The sequence below is a fragment of the Pristiophorus japonicus genome, chromosome 19 (genome assembly GCF_044704955.1).
Source record: "Pristiophorus japonicus isolate sPriJap1 chromosome 19, sPriJap1.hap1, whole genome shotgun sequence".
In the NCBI taxonomy this organism is placed as follows: domain Eukaryota; kingdom Metazoa; phylum Chordata; class Chondrichthyes; family Pristiophoridae; genus Pristiophorus; species Pristiophorus japonicus.
In genome coordinates this window covers 34,819,149-34,841,832 of record NC_091995.1, presented here as the reverse complement: position 1 = coordinate 34,841,832, position 22,684 = coordinate 34,819,149, and the positions used below count along the sequence as shown (strand labels likewise).

Below are 22,684 nucleotides of genomic sequence, written 5' to 3'. Positions count from 1 at the left end.
TATATTCCATTGGTGTTGTATCGAAGAAGAGCAGGGGAATTATCCCTGGTGTCCTGCCCAATATTTATCCCTCAATCAAAATCACTAAAACAGATTATCTGGTCATTGCCACATTGCTGTTTGTGGGAGCTTGCTGTGCGCAAATTGGCTGCCGCGTTTCCCACATTACAACAGTGACTGCACTCTGAAAGTACTTCATAGTCTGTAAAGTCATGATAGGTGCTGTAGAAATGCAAGTCTTCCTTTTTATTTTTCCCCTAAATAGTTTTACCCAGTTTGCCCTTGTCCCCGGCAGGCACAGTTGCATGGTCACCAACTTGTACCTCACACAAGAGGCCGTTTCTCACGTGTGAATGCGGGCAGGCTATTTGACCATGTGGGCATCACAGCCCAGCTTTGTCCTCAACCCCCACACCCGCAAACATTCCAGCACAGGGATCAGGAGCAGGGATCCTGGTTGGCGATCACCCCCTCCAATTCGGAGGCACCAAGACCATCCTCATGCCTCAAGTAGTGCCTTATCACCAAACTCAGCACCGTTCCCCATGCCTCACTCCCACACTTGGCCACATTTCCACACTAAGCCACTAGGGGAGCTGTAGGCCAACACTGAAACAGTAAGGCCAATAAGAACATAAGAATTAGGAGCAGGAGTCTTCGGCCTGCTCTGCCATTTATCAAGATTGTGGCTGATCTTCTACCTCAACCCCACCGTCCCACACTATCCCTTAATTCGCTTTGCTCCCAGGAAATGTATAGACCTCTGTCTTGATTATACTCAATGACTGAGCATCCACAGCCCTCTGGGGTAGAGAATTCCAAAGATTCACCACCCTCTGAGTGAAGAAATTTCTCCGATGTTGAGGCATGGAGTACAAAAGCAAGGAAGTTATGCTAAATCAGCAAAGGGATATAGACAGGCTAAGTCTGTGGGCAAAAATTTGGCAGATGGAGTACAATGTGGGAAAATGTGAGGTTATCCACTTTGGCAGAAAAAATAGAAAAGCAAATTATAATTTAAATGGAGAAAAATTGCAAAGTGCTGCAGTACAGAGAGACCTCGGGGTCCTTGTGCATGAAACACAAAATGTTAGTATGTAGGTACAGCAAGTGATCAGGAAGGCCAATGGAATGTTAGCCTTTATTGCAAGGGGGATGGAGTATAAAAGCAGAGAAGTCCTTCTACAACTGTACAGGGTGTTGGTGAGGCCACATCTGGAGTATTGCGACAGTTTTTAAGGAAGAATATACTTGCATTGGAGGCAGTTCAGAGAAGGTTCACTAGGTTGATTCCAGAGATGGGAGGGGTTGACTTATGAGGATAGGTTGAATAGGTTGAGCCTATACTCATTGGAGTTCAGAAGAATGAGAGGTGATCTTATCGAAACATATAAGATAATGAGGGGGCTCGACAAGGTGGATGCAGCGAGAATATTTCCACTCATAGCGGAAACTAAAACTAAGAGACATAGTCTCAGAATAAGGGGCCATCCATTTAAAACTGAGATGAGGAGAAATTTCTTCTCTCAGAGGGTTGTAAATCTGTGGAATTCCCTGCCCCAGAGAGCTGTGGAGACTGGGTCATTGAATATATTTAAGGTGAAGATAGATTTTTGAGCGATAAGGGGATAAGGGGTTATGGGAAGCGGGCGGGGAAGTGGAGCTGAGTCCATGATCAGATCAGCCGTGATCTTATTGAATGGCGGAGCAGGCTCGAGGGGCCGTATGGCCTACTCCTGCTCTTATTTCTTATGCTCTTAAAACACCGGTGAGGCCTTAGCTGGAGTATTGTGTTCAATTCTAGGCACCACACTTTAGAAAGGATGTCAAGGCCTTGGAGAGGATGCAGAAGCGATTTACTAGAATGGTACCAGGAATGAGGGACTTCAGTTACGTGGAGAGACTGGAGAAACTGGGGTTGTTCTCCTCAGAGCAGAGAAGGTTAAGGGGAGATTTAGTAGATGCGTTCAAAATCATGAAAGTTCTGATCGAATAAATAAGGAGAAATCGTTTCCACTGGCAGGAGGGTCGGTAACCAGGTTTAAAGTAATTGAAAAAAGGGTGAGATGAGGAGAATTCTTTTTACGCAGCGAGTTGTTGTGATCTGGAATGCACGGCCTGAAAGGGCGGTGGAAGCAGATTCAATATTAACTTTCAAAAGGGGTTGGATAAATACTTCAAAAGGAAAAAAATTGCAGGGCTTCGGGGAAAGAGTCAGGGGAGTGGGACTAATTGTATGGCTCTTTCGAGAGCCAGCACAGGCACGATGGGTCGAATGACCTCCTTCGGTGCTGTATCATTCCATGAAATAACTAAGGATGTCGCTGTAAGGGACCTTCGAGTCTCAGTGGACACAGCATTACATATGTCCAACCAATGCTGAGCAGCAATTACGGATGGGCAACAAATGCTGGCCTTGCCAGTGACGCCCATGAACAAATATTTAAAAAAAGTCAACAAACCCAATAGGGTGTTGAACTACAATAGATAAAGAAGGCAGCGGAACTCATGATCACAGTGTACAGTGCTCTGGCTTTGAGCACGGAGACCCACTTGGAGCATGGGATCGCCTTTGTTCTGATCTTAACTTGTCTCATTGTTATTCCAATGGATGAGACCCCACTCCGCACTGGAACCAGATCGAGCAGCTCTTGAATAAGCCAACGGAAATCTTACCTCTTGCTTCGTCTAACTCATTGTTATCCTTGTTTGCTGCAAAAAATACACAAAAGAAAGCAACCAGTCAGAAAACTGCAAGTAATAACGTATCTGTTGACCTACATTGGCACCCGGTCCGGCAACGCTTCGATTTGAAAATTCTCATTCTTGTTTACAAATCCCTCCACGGCCTCGCCCCTCCCTGTCTCTGTAATCTCCTCCAGCCCCACAACCTCCCCCCGAGATGTCTGCGCTCCTCAAATTCCGCCCTCTTGAGCATCCCTGATTATAATCGCTCAACCATCGGTGGCCGTGCCTTCAGCTGCCTGGGCCCCCAAGCTCTGGAAATCCCTCCCCAAACCTCTCCGCCTCTCTCTCCTCCTTTAAGAAGCTCCTTAAAACCTACTCCTTTGACCACGCTTTTGGCCATCTGTCCTAATATCTCCTTGTGTGGCCCATTATTAAATTATGTTTGATAATCCCTCCTGTGAAGCGCCTCGGGACGTCTTACTACGTTAAAGGCGCTATACAAATGCAAGTTGTTGTTGTCGTCGTTGAGCACAAAGTCCAGGCCGACTCTGCCAGTGCAGTACCGATGTACTGCCGGGGGTGCCGTCTTTCAGATGAAACGTTAAACCGAGACCCGCTAAGGTGGATGTAAAAGATCCCATGGTGCTAGTCACAGAGGAGCAGAGAGTTCTTACAGTGAGCTGCCGAATATTTATTCCCCGACCCTCATCAATAAAAGAGACTCGGGCCGAAACGGGTTGCGCCCTCCGCTCCTGAAGTGTTTTTCCCGCCGCTTCAGATGAGGTCTGTCATAATGGGGGCGGAAGTGGAGGCAGTAAATACTCTGGAGGGGCGGAAGTGGAGGCAGTAAGTACTCTGGAGGGGCGGAAGTGGAGGCAGTAAGTACTCTGGAGGGGCGGAAGTGGAGGCAGTAAGTACTCTGGAGGGGCGGAAGTGGAGGCAGTAAGTACTCTGGAGGGGCGGAAGTGGAGGCAGTAAGTACTCTGGAGGGGCGGAGGTGGAGGCAGTAGGTACTCTGGAGGGGCGGAAGTGGAGGCAGTAAGTACTCTGGAGGGGCGGAAGTGGAGGCAGTAAGTACTCTGGAGGGGCGGAAGTGGAGGCAGTAAGTACTCTGGAGGGGCGGAGGTGGAGGCAGTAGGTACTCTGGAGGGGCGGAAGTGGAGGCAGTAAGTACTCTGGAGGGGCGGAAGTGGAGGCAGTAAGTACTCTGGAGGGGCGGAAGTGGAGGCAGTAAGTACTCTGGAGGGGCGGAAGTGGAGGCAGTAAGTACTCTGGAGGGGCGGAAGTGGAGGCAGTAGGTACTCTGGAGGGGCGGAAGTGGAGGCAGTAAGTACTCTGGAGGGGCGGAAGTGGAGGCAGTAAGTACTCTGGAGGGGCGGAAGTGGAGGCAGTAGGTACTCTGGAGGGGCGGAAGTGGAGGCAGTAAGTACTCTGGAGGGGCGGAAGTGGAGGCAGTAAGTACTCTGGAGGGGCGGAAGTGGAGGCAGTAAGTACTCTGGAGAGGCGGAAGTGGAGGCAGTAAGTACTCTGGAGGGGCGGAAGTGGAGGCAGTAAGTACTCTGGAGGGGCGGAAGTGGAGGCAGTAAGTACTCTGGAGGGGCGGAAGTGGAGGCAGTAAGTACTCTGGAGGGGCGGAAGTGGAGGCAGTAAGTACTCTGGAGGGGCGGAAGTGGAGGCAGTAGGTACTCTGGAGGGGCGGAAGTGGAGGCAGTAAGTACTCTGGAGGGGCGGAAGTGGAGGCAGTAAGTACTCTGGAGGGGCGGAAGTGGAGGCAGGCGGAGTCTCCACTGCTGTCAATCAGCAGATGACGTCATTGTGCGTATGTGTCACCACGGCTCGCCCCTTCACCAAGCGAAGCGCCTTCGTCATTTTGAAACCTCAGCCCACTGGGCCACGAGGGAGGGTTTCGGCCGGGCCTGCGGTCTGGCTCCCAAAAGGGGGCTGCCCGGCCGCTGGTTGGCGGTCCATCCGAACTCGGGGACACAATTGTCAGCCCGACCTGACAATCGGCCGACAAAAACAAACATGGCGGCCGTGGCAGTGCGCCCTCCCCCTGAAGGGCCGCCACGCTGCCGTGGCTCACACGCCAAAAGCAAGGTGCACCGACGGAAAAAGCTGTCGGCGGGGGGGGGGGGGGGTGGGGAACACCGCGCGCGGCGGGTTAAAGACTTTTGCAGCTACGTTTCACAGGAGGTGCGATGGAGGTGCGGGGGATCGGCGGTGCGCACTTTGATGACACACTTTGGACGGTCGGCAGCAGCGGGGACCGGAAGTGCGGACCGCCAGGAAAATCCCCGAGCTGAATTTCGCTGGCGGCGGCCCATTGGACCAGAAGTCGCCGGCCGCTCGACTCCGCCACCCGGCTCCCACTTTCCGCCAGGAAAATCCCCGAGCTGAATTTCGGCCCCCCTTATCCGGTCACGCAACTCATTGCTGTTTGTGGGGAGCTGGCTGTGCGCAATTTGGCTGCTGCTTTGCCGACACCACAACAATCGTTACACTATACTTCATTGGCTGCAAAGTGTCATTGGTTTGGGTGTACATAAGAACATAAGAAATAGGAGCAGGAGTAGGCCATACGTCCCCTCGAGCCTGCACCTCCATTCAATATGATCATGGCTGATCTGATCATGGACTCAGCTCCACTTCCCTGCCCGCTCCCCATAACCTCTTACCGGTTAAGAAACTGTCTATCTCTGTCTTAAATGTATTCAATGTCCCAGCTTCCACAGCTCTCTGAGGCAGCGAATTCCACAGATTTACAATCCTCCAAGAGAAGAAATTTCTCCTCATCTCAGTTTTAAATGGGCGGCCCCTTATTCTAAGATCGTGCCCTCTAGTTCTAGTCTCCCCCATCAGTGAAAACATCCTCCTTGTCAAGCCCCCGCATAATCTTATACGTTTCGATAAGATCACCTCTCAGTCTTCTGAATTCCAATGAGTAGACGCCCGACCTACTCAACCTTTCCTCATAAGTCAACCCCCTTATCAGGAGGGGACGGCTTACCTCTCACTTGGATTACCCGGACAGCCGATTGGCTGTTGAAGTCGAAGTCAAAGACAGTGCACCGGTATTCCCCTTCGTCCCTCTGAGTCACCGTAGGCAAGCTGTACTGGGCCAAGGAACTCAGCTGCTTCCCCTGAGATTCAGAGCCAACAGTCAATGTCGTTCTGATGTGGCACAGCGCATCACTTTAAACACCGGGGGGAAAGGTTAACCTAATCCTGCCGGTGGGAACGGAGTGTGATTGGGTCGAGTTTGGGCTTAAAATCAGACGGGGGGGGGGGGGGGGTGTAAAACGGGCATGCGAGTGGTAGCCGAATCCAAACCCGTCCCATTCCCGCCAGGTGGGTTCGGTTCAAAGTACCCCCTGGTACTGCTGGTAACCAGGAGAGAAAACTAGAGCCTTGTCTTTTAGTTGCTCACAAGCCTTCATTTACAGAGAATGCACATTGGGGCAGAAATCGCGGCCTCCCAGGTCCGTACAAAGTGTCTACGGACCCGGGAAGGCATCGGAAAAAACGGTTTGCAGCGCACAATGCGCACGGGCTGAAAACCGACTTTTCCGATCTGTCAAGCTGGAGATTTAACAAACACATTTTATTGTTAAAAACCCTGCCCACTATGGTAAGTTTATTTAAAACCCATAATTAAAAAAACTTTTTAAAAAATTGGATTTTTTTTTCATAAAGATATTCATTAATTTAAATTAATCTTAAATATGTAGTGTATATTTTCTATTTTTTTATTAGTGTTTTGGGTGTTTGGGGGGTGGGGGGTTCTCATTCATAATAATGGGAACTCCTAATTACGGAGTTCCCATTGTTATGAATGAGTATATACTTTATCTGATTGGCTGCCCAGAGCCATGTAACCCCAGCTCCAGCTTGCGGATGTCCCGACGTGCATGGGCTGCGATGCGCAGTCAGTGGAGGCCTCAGGACTGGGAAATCGAGCAGGCACAGCAGCTTCAGATAAGTGCGCATCTTTTTTCCTTGTTTCAGTCGTTTGCCCGGGATTTCTAGGCCATTATATACCCTGCAGCCTAAAGATAAGCAAGCAACCCTTCTCCAGCCTACTCCCATATATATTTGTGTGCAATTAATACCTACCACCAATGTTCCCTTTAATTTTTTTTCGGGATGGGTGGCCCATTTAACGGGGCTGTGCGGCCCATTCAAACGTCCGCACACGCGCGGTTATTTCAACTGAGAGGCCGGTGAGCCGGTCTGCACAGGACTGCCAGAGTGCTGCTTGGCCGTGCAGCTGAAAGGGAACATTGTCTACCACCTGAATACAATTAACACCCAATTGCTATACACCATCATCATCATAGGCAGTCCCTCGAGATCGAGGAAGACTTGCTTCCACTCTTAAATGTGAGTTCTTAGGTAACTGAACTGTCCAATACAGGAATTACAGTCTCTGTCACAGGTGGGACAGACAGTGGGTGGAGGAAAGGGTGGGTGGGGAATCTGGTTTGCCGCACGCTCCTTCTGCTGCCTGCGCTTGTTTTCTGCATGCTCTCGGCGACGAGACTCGAGGTGCTCAGCGCCCTCCCAGATGCTCTTCCTCCACTTAGGGCGGACTTTGGGCCAGGGACTCCCAGGTGTTGGTGGGGATTTTTGCATTTTATCAAGGAGGCTTTGAGAGTATCCTTGAAACGTTTCCTCTGCCCACCTTGGGCTCGCTTGCTATGTAGGCGTTCCGAGTAGAGCGCTTGCTTTGGGACCACTTAGGGTATGGTAGCATTGTGGGTATCTTCCTGGGCTAGTAATCCAGTAAGCCTGGACGAATCATCCAGAGACATGAGTTCAAATCGCACCATGGCAGCTGGGGAATTTAAATTCAGTCAATTAAATAAATCTGGAATAAAAAGCTAGTACCAGACCATGAAACTACCGGATTGTCATACAAACCCATCTGGTTCACTAATGTCCTTTAGGGAAGGAAATCTGCCGTCCTTACCCTGTCTGGCCTATATGTTACTCCAGACCCACAGAATTGTGGCTGACTCTTAACTGCCCTCTGAAATTGCCTAGCGAGCCACTCAGTTGTACCAAATCGCTACAAAAAGAACAGCGGTTGAAGAAGGCGGCTCACTACCACCTTCTCGAGGGCAGTAAGGAAAGGGCAATAAATACCGGCCTTGCCAGCGAGGCTGACATCATCCCATGAACAAATACATTTTTTAAAGCAATACAATTAATGCTGCTACCCCAATGGTTTAGTCGGAGGTGGGGGGGAGAGGGGGGAGGGGAGAGGAGTCCAGATTCAGACTCAATAACCTAACCCTCTCTGGCGGGAATGGGGCGAGTTCAGGTCGGACGCCTGTTTTATATCCCGCCTGATTTTACTCTCTGTTCACTTTGATGGAGAGTGAGATTGGGCGGAGCGTAAAACTGGCGTTCGCCCGCTTCCTGTCGGGTGGGGTAAGGTTAAAACTGGGCCTAAGGTGCGCGAGCAGAAAGCTGACCGGATTCTCTGCCCCTATTTTTAAAAAATTTTTCTGGGTTTTTTTCTCTTTCCCACGGCAGCTGTTGATGAATCTGCCATCTCCATTTACACCCTATCTAGACTCATCTTTTGTTTCTGAACTTGTCCCATTACCATCTCCTTTTGCCTCGCACCATCATCCCTTTTGTCTCTTAATCTCTCCTGATTTCCACCGTATCACAGACCTTCCCTTTTGTTTTTTCCTCCCCTCCCCCCTTTCCCTGCCTCGACACTTGCTGAAAAACCAATTACATAGAAACATTGAAACATAGAAAATAGGTGCAGGAGTAGGCCATTCGGCCCTTCGAGCCTGCACCACCATTCAATATGATCATGGCTGATCAGGCAACTTCAGTACCCCATTCCTGCTTTCTCTCCATACCCCTTGATCCCTTTAGCCATAAGGGCCATATCTAACTCCCTTTTGAATATATTTAGTGAATTGGCCTCAACATCTTTCTGTGGTAGAGAATTCCACAGGTTCACCACTCTCTGGGTGAAGAAGTTTCTCCTCATCTCGGTCCTAAATGGCTTACCCCTTATCCTTAGACTGTGACCCCTGGTTCTGGACTTCCCCAACATTGAGAACATTCTTCCTGCATCTAACGTGTCCAAACCCGTCAGAATTTTATATGCTTCGATGAGATCCCCTCTCATTCTTCTAAACTCCAGTGAATATAAGCCTAGTCGATCCAGTCTTTCTTCATATGTCAGTCCTGCCATCCCGGGAATCAGTCTGGTGAACCTTCGCTGCACTCCTTCAATAGCAAGAATGTCCTTCCTCAGATTAGGAGACCAAAACTGTACACAATACTCAAGGTGTGGTTACTTCTCAAACTTTATTCCAGTCTTGACCAAAGGTCATCGACTTGAGACGTTAACTCTGTTTCTCTCTCTGGAGATGTTGCCCTGACCTGCTGAGTATTTCCAGCATTTTCTGTTTTTATTTTGGATTTTCCTTGAAACTACCAGCACTCCGAGGTCTAATTTGGAAGATTGACAGCAGTAGCAGTAGATAGTGATTCTATGGGCAGCGATACAAAGAAAAGATCCACTTCCTCACAACCACTGAGGGAGCAGTTAGCCACTTCATTATCAGAAAAACAGGCCCCCTACCCAGACGCCTTAAGAAAGTTGACCAGCATCGTTCACCGTTGACCACCACCGTTTAACCATTGGATTGTTAAGAACACAAGAACATAAGCAATAGGAGCAGGAATAGGCCATTCGGCCCCTCGAGCCTGCTCCGCCATTCAATGAGATCATGGCTGATCTTCTACCTCAACTCCACTTTCCCGCCCGATCTCCGTATCCTTTGATTCCCCTAAAGTCCAAAAATCTATCTATCTCAGCCTTGAATATACTCAATGTCTCAGCATCTACAGCCCTCCCGGGTGGAGAATTCCAAAGATTCACCACCCTCTGAGTGAAGAAATTCCTCCTCGTCTCAGTCTTAAATGGCCAACCCCTTATCCTGAGATTGTGACCCCTAGTTTTCGACACTCCAGCCAGGGGAAACAATCTCTCAGCATCTACCTTGTCAATCCCCCTCAGAATCTTATGTTTCAATGAGATATCCTCTCATTCTTCTAAATTCCAGAGAGTACAGGCCAATCTACTCAATCTCTCCTTATAGGACAATCCTCTCAGCCCAGGGATCAATCGAGTAAACCTTCATTGTACCACCTCCAAGGCAAGTATATCCTTCCTTAGATAAGGAGACCAAAACTGTGCACAGTACTCCAGGTGTGGTCTCGCCAAAGCCCTGTACAATTGTAGCAAGACTTCCTTACTCTTGTACTCTAACCCCTGAGTAATTAAGGCCAACATGCCATTTGCCTTCCTAAATGCTTGCTGTACCTCTGTGTTTCCTCTACGAGGACACCTAAATTGTTACCACTTACATCTTTTTCCCAGATGTATTCTGCTGGTGAAGGGTTGGTGTCAGCCGTACAATTCAGCATTATGCTGTCACCTTCCGTGATCACGTCATTCGATGGGTCCACTTCTATCGTAACATGCTCTATTGGATCTATACACGGGAAGGAGGGGAAAATAAATACTGCTTAGGTGTACGGAGAAAGCAAGATTTGCATTTAAATAGCGCCTTTCAGGACCTCAGGACATCCCAAAGCACTCTACAGCCAATGAAGTAATTTTGGAGTGTAGTCACTGTTTTAATGTAGGAAACAGAGCAACCAATTCGTGCACAGCAAGCTCCTACAAACAGCAGTGTGATAATGACCAGATAATCATTTTGGTTTGTTGGTTGAGGGATCAACACTGGCCAGGACACCGGGGATAACTCCCGTACATTGTAAGGAAATTACATAGAATTACATAGAATCTACAGCACAGAAACAGGTGTTTATGCTCCACACGAGCCTCCTCCCATCTCTCTTCATGTCATCCTATCAGCATAACCTTCTATTCCTTTCTCCCTCGTGTACTTAACAAGTTCCCCCTTAAATGCACCTATGAATGGTATTTTCAAATAGTGAACAAACCCAGAACCCTCCTTTCTGACGGAGATGCAGTGATGTGACACTGCGTCCCCTCCATCCCGACAAGACCAGAGGTAAATCCGTTCATCGGTCTGAAACCGTGATCACTGAACACGGAGACTGAACACTGACGCAATGCGTCCTCCAGCGACTGGCCCCACTCTTTTGCTTGGTTTGAAGTCCGTGTTAATTAACAGTTTTTCAGTGTCTCTCCAAATCAGCTCAGACACCTTTTTTATAATTTTTTAGAGTGTTTTATTTTCAGAAGCAAATTGATCCGTCGCTGTGATCCCAGCCTTCAGCCAAGGTCAGATTTCAGGCTTGTATTGTAAGACACAATGCAACACTGCCATTGTTAGTTGGGTATGAGTTGCTAAATATTACTGCACATATTTAATAATTCGTTAGAAAAAGGTGTAGTGCCAGAGGACTGGTGGACAGCTAACGTAATACCTATATTTAAGAAGGGAGATAGAACAGGTCCAGGGAATTATAGATCAGTTAGCTTAACATCGGTGGTAGGAATGATAATGGAATCCCTACAACAGGAGAAAATAGAAGAACATCTAGAAACCGAAAATATAATAAATAGTCAGCATGAATTTCAAATATAAGATGGTCACCAAGAAATACAATAGGGAATTCAGAAGAAGCTTCTTTACCCAGAGAGTGGTGAGAATGTGGAACTCGCTACCACAGGGAGTGGTTGAAGCGAATAGTATCGATGCATTTAAGGGGAAGCTAGACAAGTATATGAGGGAGAAGGGAATAGAGGGTTCTGCTGATAGATTTAGATGAGGAAAGACGGGAGGAGGCTCGAGTGGAGCATAAACACCGGCATGGACTGGTTGGGTCGAATGGTCTGTTTCTGTGCCGTATATCCGATGTAATCCTAGGAGTACTGCAGGCAAGGGAAGGATTGCCTGCCTACACAAGATAGTAGGACCATCCATCCTGAAAAACACTACAGTGCCTGTTAACACCACCAAACTATTTCTTAAACGATTTCAGGGATTCTCGCCTCTGACACTCGATCCAACGCCCATTCCGTGTGTCAATCACTCTTTGTGGGAAGAATTTACCAGCCTGAAGAATGTGAGGAGCTGAGATCCCAGGAAAGAATAACAACAACAACAACAACTTGTATTTATATAGCGCCTTTAACGTAGTAAAACGTAATAAGGCGCTTCATAGGAGCAATATAAGACAAAAAAGTTTGACACCGAGCCACATAAGGACAAATTAGGCAGCAGACCAAAAGCTTGGTCAAAGAGGTAGGTTTTAAGGAGCGATTTAAAGGAGGAAAGAGAGGTAGAGAAGTGGAGAGGTTTAGGGAGGGAGTTCCAGAGCTTTGGGCCTAGGCTAGAGAAGGCACAGCCACCAATGGTCGAGCGATTATAAACAGTGATGCTCAAGAGCTAGAGGAGCTCAGACATCTCGGGGGTGTTGTGGGGCTGAAGGGGATTACAGAGATAGGGAGGGGTGAGGCCATGGAGGGATTTGAAAACCGGGATGAAAATTTTGAAATCGAGGCGTTGCCTAACCGGGAGCCAATGTAGGTCAGCGAGCACAGAGGTGATGGGTGAGCGGGACTTGATGCGAGTTCGGACACGGGCAGCCGAGTTTTGGATGACCTGAAGTTTACATAGGGTAGAATGTGGGAGGCCAACCAGGGGTGCGTTGGAATAGTCAAGTCTAGAAATAACAAAGGCATGGATCAGGATAATTAGATTAGGTGGCCATCAATGAGTTTCAATTTCAGCACACTGAACATAGAGGGTGGAAGAAGGATGGTATATTTGGAGGAATAAGAGATGCAATGGCGATAGAAACATTGAGTAAATGAAACCATGAATGGAAGGGAATGGAAGACTAGCAGGAAGAGTAGTGCAAGGAAGGTAGTGCAGGGGTCCCCTGTGGTCATCCCCCTGCAAAACAGATACACCGCTTTGAGTACTGTTGAGGGGGATGACTCATCAGGGGAGGGCAGCAGCAGCCAAGTTCATGGCACCGTGGCTGGCTCTGTTGCACAGGAGGTCAGGAAAAAGAGTGGGAGAGCGATAGTGATAGGGGATTCAATGGTGAGGGGAATAGATAGGCGTTTCAGCGGCAGCAACCGAGACTCCAGGATGGTATGTTGCCTCCCTGGTGCAAGGGTCAAGGATGTCTTGGAGCGGGTGCAGGACATTCTAAAAAGGGAGGGAGAACAGCCAGTTGTCGTGGTGCACATTGGCACCAACGACATAAGTAAAAAAAGGGATGAGGTCCTACGAAACGAATTTAAGGAGCTAGGAGCTAAATTAAAAAGTAGGACCTCAAAAGTAGTAATCTCGGGATTGCTACCAGTGCCACGTGCTAGTCAGAGTAGGAATCGCAGGATAGCGCAGATGAATACGTGGCTTGAGCAGTGGTGCAGCAGGGAGGGATTAAAATTCCTGGGGCAGTGGAACCGGTTCTGGGGGAAGTGGGACCAGTACGACCAGACGGTCTGCACCTGGGCAGGACCGGAACCAATGTCCTAGGGGGAGTGTTTGCTAGTGCTGTTGGGGAGGAGTTAAACTAATATTGCAGGGGGATGGGAACCAATGCAGGGAGACAGGGAAATAAAAAAGAGACAAAAGCAAAAGACAGAAAGGAGATGAGGAAAAGTGGAGGGCAGAGAAACCCAAGGCAAAGAACAAAAAGGGCCACTGTACAGCAAAATTCTAAAAGGACAAAGGGTGTTAAAAAAACAAGCCTGAAGGCTTTGTGTCTTAATGCAAGGAGTATCCGTAATAAGGTGGATGAATTAACTGTGCAAATAGATGTTAACAAATATGATGTGATTGGGATTACAGAGACGTGGCTCCAGGATGATCAGGGCTTGGAACTCAACATCCAGGTGTATTCAACATTCAGGAAGGATAGAATAAAAGGAAAAGGAGGTGGGGTAGCATTGCTGGTTAAAGAGGAGATTAATGCAATAGTTGGAAGGACATTAGCTTGGATGATGTGGAATCTATATGAGTAGAGCTGCAGAACACAAAAGGGCAAAAAACATTAGTGGGAGTTGTGTACAGACCTCCAAACAGTAGTAGTGATGTTGGGGAGGGCATCAAACAGGAAATTAGGGGTGCATGCAATAAAGGTGCAGCAGTTATAATGGGTGACTTTAATATGCACATAGATTGGGCTAACCAAACTGGAAGCAATACGGTGGAGGAGGATTTCCTGGAGTGCATAAGGGATGGTTTTCTAGACCAATATGTCGAGGAACCAACTAGGGGGGAGGCCATCTCAGACTGGGTATTGTGTAATGAGAGAGGATTAAATAGCAATCTCGTTGTGCGAGGCCCCTTGGGGAAGAGTGACCATAATATGGTGGAATTCTGCATTAGGATGGAGAATGAAACAGTTAATTCAGAGACCATGGTCCAGAACTTAAAGAAGGGTAACTTTGAAGATATGAGGTGTGAATTGGCTAGGATAGATTGGCGAATGATACTTAAGGGGTTGACTGTGGGTGGGCAATGGCAGACATTTAGAGACCGCATGGATGAACTACAACAACTGTACATTCCTGTCTGGCGTAAAAATAAAAAAGGGAAGGTGGCTCAACCGTGGCTATCAAGGGAAATCAGGGATAGTATAAAAGCCAAGGAAGTGGCATACAAATTGGCCAAAAATAGCAGCGAACCCGGGGACTGGGAGAAATTTAGAACTCAGCAGAGGAGGACAAAGGATTTGATTAGGGCAGGGAAAATGGAGTACGAGAAGAAGCTTGCAGGGAACATTAAGACGGATTGCAAAAGTTTCTATAGATATGTAAAGAGAAAAAGGTTAGTAAAGACAAACGTAGGTCCCCTGCAGTCAGAATCAGGGGAAGTCATAACGGGGAACAAAGAAATGGCAGACCAATTGAACAAGTACTTTGGTTCGGTATTCACTAAGGAGGACACAAACAATCTTCCGGATATAAAAGGGGTCAGAGGGTCTAGTAAGGAGGAGGAACTGAGGGAAATCCTTATTAATCGAGAAATTGTGTTGGGGAAATTGATGGGATTGAAGGCCGATAAATCCCCAGGGCCTGATGGACTGCATCCCAGAGTACTTAAGGAGGTGGCTTTGGAAATAGCGGATGCATTGACAGTCATTTTCCAACATTCCATTGACTCTGGATCAGTTCCTATGGAGTGGAGGGTAGCCAATGTAACCCCACTTTTTAAAAAAGGAGGGAGAGAGAAAACAGGGAATTATAGACCGGTCAGCCTGACATGGGTAGTGGGAAAAATGATGGAATCAATTATTAAGGATGTCATAGCAGCGCATTTGGAAAGAGGTGACATGATAGGTCCAAGTCAGCATAGATTTATGAAAGGGAAATCTGCTTGACAAATCTTCTGGAATTTTTTGAGGATGTTTCCAGTAGAGTGGACAAGGGAGAACTGGTTGATGTGGTGTATTTGGACTTTCAGAAGTCTTTCGACAAGGTCCCACACAAGAGATTAATGTGCAAAGTTAAAGCACATGGGATTGGGGGTAGTGTGCTGACATGGATTGAGAACTGGTTGTCAGACAGGAAGCAAAGAGTAAGAGTAAATGGGTACTTTTCAGAATGGCAGGCAGTGACTAGTGGGGTACCGCAAGGTTCTGTGCTGGGGCCCCAGCTGTTTACACTGTACATCAATGATTTAGATGAGGGGATTAAATGTAGTATCTCCAAATTTGCGGATGACACTAAGTTAGGTGGCAGTGTGAGCTGCGAGGAGGATGCTATGAGGCTGCAGAGTGACTTGGATAGGTTAGGTGAGTGGGCAAATGCATGGCAGATGAAGTATAATGTGGAAAAATGTGAGGTTATCCACTTTGGTGGTAAAAACAGAGAGACAGACTATTATCTGAATGGTGACAGATTAGGAAAAGGGGAGGTGCAATGAGACCTGGGTGTCATGGTACATCAGTCATTGAAGGTTGGCATGCAGGTACAGCAGGCGGTTAAGAAAGAAAATGGCATGTTGGCCTTCATAGCGAGGGGATTTGAGTACAGGGGCAGGGAGGTGTTACTACAGTTGTACAGGGCCTTGGTGAGGCCACACCTGGAGTATTGTGTACAGCTTTGGTCTCCTAACTTGAGGAAGGACTTTCTTGCTATTGAGGGAGTGCAGCGAAGGTTCACCAGACTGATTCCCGGGATGGCGGGACTGACCTATCAAGAAAGACTGGATCAACTGGGCTTGTATTCACTGGAGTTCAGAAGAATGAGAGGGGACCTCACAGAAACGTTTAAAATTCTGATGGGTTCAGACAGGTTAGATGCAGGAAGAATGTTCCCAATGTTGGGGAAGTCCAGAGCCAGGGGTCACAGTCTAAGGATAAGGGGTAAGCCATTTAGGACCGAGATGAGGAGAAACTTCTTCACCCAGAGAGTGGTGAACCTGTGGAATTCTCTACCACAGCAAGTTGTTGAGGCCAATTCACTACATATATTCAAAAACGAGTCAGATGAGGTCCTTACTTCTAGGGGGATCAAGGGGTATGGCGTGAAAGCAGGAATGGGGGACTGAAGTTGCATATTCAGCCATGAACTCATTGAATGGCGGTGCAGGCTCGAAGGGCCGAATGGCCTACTCCTGCACCTATTTTCTATGTCTATGTTTCTATGATGGTGGGGAGTGATTGGAGCCTTTGTAGGAGGAACAGCCACCTATCAACCAACAAGCTTTTTCATTAATACTGTTCAACCGTGTGAGAGTGGGCTTGCAGGAATAGTTTCCCCACGTGCGAGAGCAGTATTCTAGTCTTCACGAAGAGGTACGAATCAATACTTACAGTACACGTCGATCTTAACAGGTTCAGAGCTCTGCATGGCCCTTCCCTCTCGGGAAGGATAAACCACTTCGCAAAAGAACTGGGCATTTATGTCGTTCTTGCTCGGTGTATAATACAACGTCGACTCGACTGTGTAAAGCCTGGTGTTCTGGTCCTTCATAATATGAATTTGGACCCGTGTTTCTGTAAATATAGAGGCACAACATTTGAAAACCAGGATGGCACTGGTGAAAAATCATAGAGTACATCATGAAAAGTACAGTCAATTCTCAAACATACTTTTAATTGTAATTCAGGACAAGGGGCTCTTTATTGACTGTCTGATCCTGTAATCGAAAGAGGGTGAGATCACTTTTCATTTTGCGCAGTCTGGATTGGCTTTGTATTCTACAGAGCATTGGTGAGTTCCATATTCCAGAATCTGAGCGAGTTTTGTATTCTGTGGGGTGCTGGGATTCACAAGAATACAGAGCTTGCATACATTTTAGAGTTCGAAGTTCAATAACACTCTTCAGAATATGGGCTTGGCCGAGATCGGGATAAGCAGAAATTTTCTCCAATTGAATATCAGGAAGAGCGAAACCCTTGTTTTCGGCCCCCGCCACAAACTCCGTTCCCTCGCCACTGACTCCATCCCTCTCCCCAACCTCTGTCTGAGGCTGAACCAGACTGTTCGCAACCTTGGTGTCATATTTGACCCTGAAATGAGCTTCCGACCACATATCCGCAGCATAACTAAGTCCGCCTATTTCCACCTCTGTAACATTGCCCGCCTCCAGCCCTGACTGAGCTCATCCGCTGCTGAAGCCCTCATCCATTCCTTTGTTACCTCCAAACTTGATTATTCCAATGCACTCCTGGCTGACTCCCACATTCTACCCTACGTAAACTAGAGGTGATCCAAAACTCGGCTGCCGGTGTCCTAACTTGCTCCAGGTCCCGCTCACCCATCACACTTGAGCTCACTGACCTACATTGTCTTCCGGTTAAGTAATGCCTCGATTTCAAAATTCTTGAATCTATGAACCTATTAATTCCAATTCTTGTCCTTATTTTCAAATCCCTCCATTGCCTCGCCCCTCCCTCTCTCTCTAATCTCCTCCAGCCCCACAACCCCCCGAGATGTCTGCACTCTAATTCTGCCCTCCTGAGCATCCCTGAATATAATCGCTCAACTATTGGCGGCCGTGCCTTTTGTTGCCTAGGCCCCAAGCTCTGGAACTCCCTGCCTAAATCTCTCCGCCTCTCTACCTCTCTTTCCTCCTTCAAGATGCTCCTTAAAACCTACCTCTTTGACCAAGCTTTTGGTCACCTGTACTAATTTCTACTTATGCAGCTGGGTGTCAATTTTTTTATTTGGCTTCTGTACATGCCTCTACAACAGTGACTACACTTCAAAAGTAATTCATTGACTGTGAAACTCTTTGGAATGTTCTTAGGAGATACACCCATTCAAAATGCCAGTTCTTTTTGCTTATCTTTGTATTCTAGAATCCGGGCCAGTTCTATACTCTGTAGAGTGTCGGTTCTCTCACCACCTGCAGCAAGCCCAGTCTGACAGCTATATCCTTCGGGACTCGGCCAGTGGTAGTACCACTGAAGTGGGGCTATCGAGCTCTGTTATAATTAAAAGGTTAGGAATGGATCTCTGAACTAAAACGAGCTGACATAGGCTTTTGTAGTGGTCAACTTTCTAAAGGTGTTTAAAGGGAAATAACATGTGGGAATGATTAATTGTTGCAAGCTGTGTAACCTGAGGACAATTACAAATAGCCAAACTGTTGAACCACAGGAGGCCCAGAGGGGCAGTTAAACAGGGCAAGGGGTCAGAAGTAACACGTTGGAGAAACTCCATCTGATATGAGACATAGGCGAATGATTGTGTGACGCGAAAGGGAATTAGTCAATCAGCAACTGTGCACGCAGGCTTTGGGCCAATTAAACGGGGTGGGGGGCGGTGGGGGGTCATGCACAAGGCTGACATGCATCATTAAGTGTATAAAAGGTTGCTTGGCTACAGACAATCAGCAGGCAGGCAGGCTCCCCATCGTTGCAAAATAAAGACGACTTGAATCTTCGAACCCAGACCTGGTATTGAGTGTTCATTTTAAATATTCCACTACAACAACCAAGCCATTCTTGCTGATAGACATTGAAGCCTACCCCACCTAGAGTACATTCTGTGCCCTTGTTTCTCTCAGTCATTCCTCCAAGTGGTGTTGAACATGGAGGGGTACCGACTCATCAGCTGAGGGAGGGTGGTAGGTGGTTATCAGCAGGGGTTTCTCGGCCCTGGTTTGACCTGAAGCCATGAGACTTCCATGGGCTCCGGAGTCAATGTTGAGAACTCCCAGGGCCACCTCCCACTAACTGTACACCACTATGCCGCCACCCCTGGTGGGTCTGTCCTGCCGGTGGGACAGGACCGACCGAGGAATGGTGATGGAGGAGTCTGGGACATTGGCTGGAAGATATGATTCTCTGAGTATGACGATGTCTGTGGGACAACTCTCCCAATTTTGACACCAGATGTTAGTGAGGAGGACGCTTCAGGAACAATTGGGCCTTCATCGTGTCCAAATTCGATGCCTGGGTCTCAGCCGGGTGATCCATCCAGCTTTAATTTTCTTATTCTTTGTAGCGATTTGATATGACTGACTGGGCCGCTGGATCACTTCAGAGGGCAGTTAAGAGACAATCATGTTGGTGTGGGACTGGAGCCACATATCGGCCAGACCAAGTAAAGACTAAGGAACACATGAATCAGGAACAGGAGTAGGCTAGACGGCCCTTCGAGCCTCCTCCACCATTCAACTAGATCATGGGTGATCTTCGACCTCAACTCCACTTACCCGCCCGATCCCCATATCCCTTGATTCCCTCAGAGTCCAAAAATCTATCGATCTCGGCTTTGCAACCCACGTGATCAATAATAGGTCAACCAAATTAACAAAATAGATGGCAGATTTCCATCCCTAAAGGGACATTAGTGAACCAGTTATGTTTTTTTTTTACAACATTTACGACAGCTTCATGGCCACCTTTACTGAGACCAGCTTTTTACTTCAAGGTCATTATTTGTTTTAAATTTAATTCAAATTCTCCAACTGTCACAGTGCAATTGTGAACTCTCGTTCCCTGGACTATTAGTCCAGGCCTCTGGATTATTGGTCCAGTAACATAACTACCACTGGATTCCCAGTTGAATTACCGGTTAACTTGGTTGGTGCCAGGTATTAGTCATAATAATCACTGACTTTTGGCATTCAATGTTTCAAGCTATCAGAGACTAATCAGGGAGATAGTGAATTACCTGGTACTACAATTCCAAGAAGTAAATTCTAATCAACATTCCCCACATAAATCAGGGAGGGCGTGGACTGGTATTGGAAACAATTTAGTAATAATACAGCATGTATTGCTTTGCTTTTACTACACGTTCCCTCTGTTTGTCTGCCTACTCTACTAAAGTAGGATATTGTAGTCACTGTTCCGGCACGCTGCACAGCGCTCTGGGGGTCCCGCGCAGGCTTCTACATAAAGAAAGAAAGTCTTGCATTTTTATAGCTCCTTTCACGACCATCGGACGTCTCGAAGCGCTTTACAGCCAATGAAATACTTTTTGAAGTGTAGTCACTATGGTAATGGAAGAAACTGCACACGCACGAGGATGGGAATGGTAGCATAATGGTTATGTCACTAGTAATTCAGAGGCCGCCTGGACTGATGATCCGGAGACGTGAGTTCAAATCCCACCACGGCAGCTGGGGAATTTAAATTCAGTTAATTAAATAAATCTGGAATAATAAGTGAGTGTCAGTGATGGTGACCATGTAATTACCAGATTGTCATAAAAACCCATCTGGTTAACTAATGTCTGTCAGGGAAGGAAATCTGTCGTCCTTACCCAGTCTGGCCTATGTGTGACTCCAGACCCACAGCAATGTAGTTGACTCTTAACTGCCCTTGGAAATGGCCAAACAAGCCACTGATGGGCAATAAATGCTGGCCTCGTTAGCAATGCCCACATGCCAAGAATGAATAATATATATTAAGAAATTGACTGGGCCACACAGCTAACTAAAAGAGACCATGCATAAAGGCTGGGTCATTGAATATATTTAAGGCGGAGATAGACAGATATTTGAGAGATAAGGGAGTAAAGGGTTATGGGGAGCGGGCAGGGAAGTGGAGCTTCAGCCATGATCTTATTAAATGGCGGAGCCGGCTCGAAGGGCCAAATGGCCTAATCCTGATCCTATTTCTTATATTCTTATGTTACAGAGAAAGTGAGTTCAAATTCCATGTTGGCAGTTTGAGAATTAAAAATGAATAAATCTGGAAATAAAGATCTAGGAGTGGAAATGAGTTACCGCCCATTTTGAGACGTTAGTCCAGGCGGGGTGGTAAGTATAGCACCTTGAAAAGGTTTGCGCCTCCCAGAGAGAAATTTGCTGGAATCGGGCCAAGAGCTGACAGGGTGCGCTAAATTAACCGTTACACACCTGACCTGGAGGGGGCACTAAATTAGCCGTTACACACCTGACCTGGAGGGGGCGCTAAATTAGCCGTTACACACCTGACCTGGAGGGGGCGCTAAATTAGCCGTTACACACGTGACCTGGAGGGGGCGCTAAATTAGCCGTTACACACCTGACCTGGAGGGGGCGCTAAATTAGCTGTTACACACCTGACCTGGAGGGGGCGCTAAATTAGCCGTTACACACCTGACCTGGAGGGGGCGCTAAATTAGCCGTTACACACCTGACCTGGAGGGGGCGCTAAATTAGCCGTTACACACTTGACCTGGAGGGGGCGCTAAATCAGCCGTTACACACCTGACCTGGAGGGGGCGCTAAATCAGCCGTTACACACCTGATCTGGAGGGGGCACTAAATCAGCCGTTACACACCTGACCTGGAGGGGGCGCTAAATCAGCCGTTACACACCTGACCTGGAGGGGGCGCTAAATCAGCCGTTACACACCTGACCTGGAGGGGGCGCTAAATCAGCCGTTACACACCTGACCTGGGTGGCGGGGGAGGGGGCACTAAATCAGCCGTTACACACCTGACCTGGAGGGGGCGCTAAATCAGCCGTTACACACCTGACCTGGAGGGTCGCTAAATCAGCCGTTACACACCTGACCTGGGTGGCGGGGGAGGGGGCGCTAAATCAGCCGTTACACACCTGACCTGGGTGGCGGGGGAGGGGGCTAGCCAAAATCCTCGCATTAAATTCTGGAATCCATTGCGCATGCTCCAAAGTCCAATTTGAAATCCTGCTGTCGGACTAGTAATGCAACCCATTAAAGTTTTCAAATTCAGTTGTCCTGTTATGCCTGCCTGCCGCTGCAGACTCGGAGGCTCACGCACCGTGCTCTTTGCAAACGTTGCACTGACTGTGACCTCCGAGGGAAGCACTTTCTCATCCCTTTAAGTAGCCACCAGTTAATGACTGTGAAAGGCCATATCGACTGTTTTTTCAGATGTTGTTATTGGCGGGCGCTAAATGAAGCGGCCGGTATGAATTTAGCGAGAGGGGCTAGCTAGCACATCCGACTGATGTCATGATTGGAGTGATGGTCAGGCACTCGTGTTTTGCGCCCCAGTTAGCCCTCAACCGAATTTTCCAGCGGGGCACTAAAAGCTGCACTCCTGGTCGCTAGCCTATTACGCTCGCTTTTATATCCCTTTTGGCCGCTAACTGAGGTGCTAGAGAATCGAATTTCCACCCCCTGGTGTCAGTAAAAGTGACCATGAAGTTGTCGGATTGTCGCACAAACCCAACTCACGTCCTCTAGGGAAGGGAATGAGTCCAACTGGATAGCTCTGGGGGGATTGCCCTATGAGGAGAGATTGAGTGGACCAGGCCTATATTCTCTAGAGTTTAGAAGAATGAGAGGGGATCTCATTGAAACATACAAAATTCTTACAGGGCTTGACAGGGTGGATGCAGGGAAGATGTTTCCTCTGGCTGGGGAGTCTAGAACCAGGGGTCACAGTCTCAGAATAAGGAGTCGGCCATTTAGGAACTGCGATGAGGAGGAATTTCTTCACTCAGAGGGTGGTGAGTCTTTGGAATTCTTGACCCCAGAGGGCTGTGGAGGCTCAGACGTTGAGTAGATGCAGGAAAGTGGAGTTGAGGTAGAAGAACAGCCATGATCTTATTATAAGAACATAAGAAC

The 22,684-nt window shown here is 47.8% G+C and overlaps 1 protein-coding gene across 1 annotated transcript in view; it reads right to left on the bottom strand.

Annotated features, from left to right (window-relative positions):
* LOC139230428 (CD166 antigen-like) overlaps positions 1-22,684 on the bottom strand; it is a 132,353-nt gene that overhangs the window by 81,051 nt on the left and 28,618 nt on the right. The window contains exons 6-9 of the mRNA XM_070862267.1: positions 16,498-16,680; positions 10,090-10,217; positions 5,696-5,828; positions 2,677-2,712 (exon numbers count right to left, since the gene is read on the bottom strand). Coding sequence (XP_070718368.1) covers positions 2,677-2,712; positions 5,696-5,828; positions 10,090-10,217; positions 16,498-16,680 — 480 coding nt within the window. The remainder of the gene's footprint in view (positions 1-2,676; positions 2,713-5,695; positions 5,829-10,089; positions 10,218-16,497; positions 16,681-22,684) is intronic.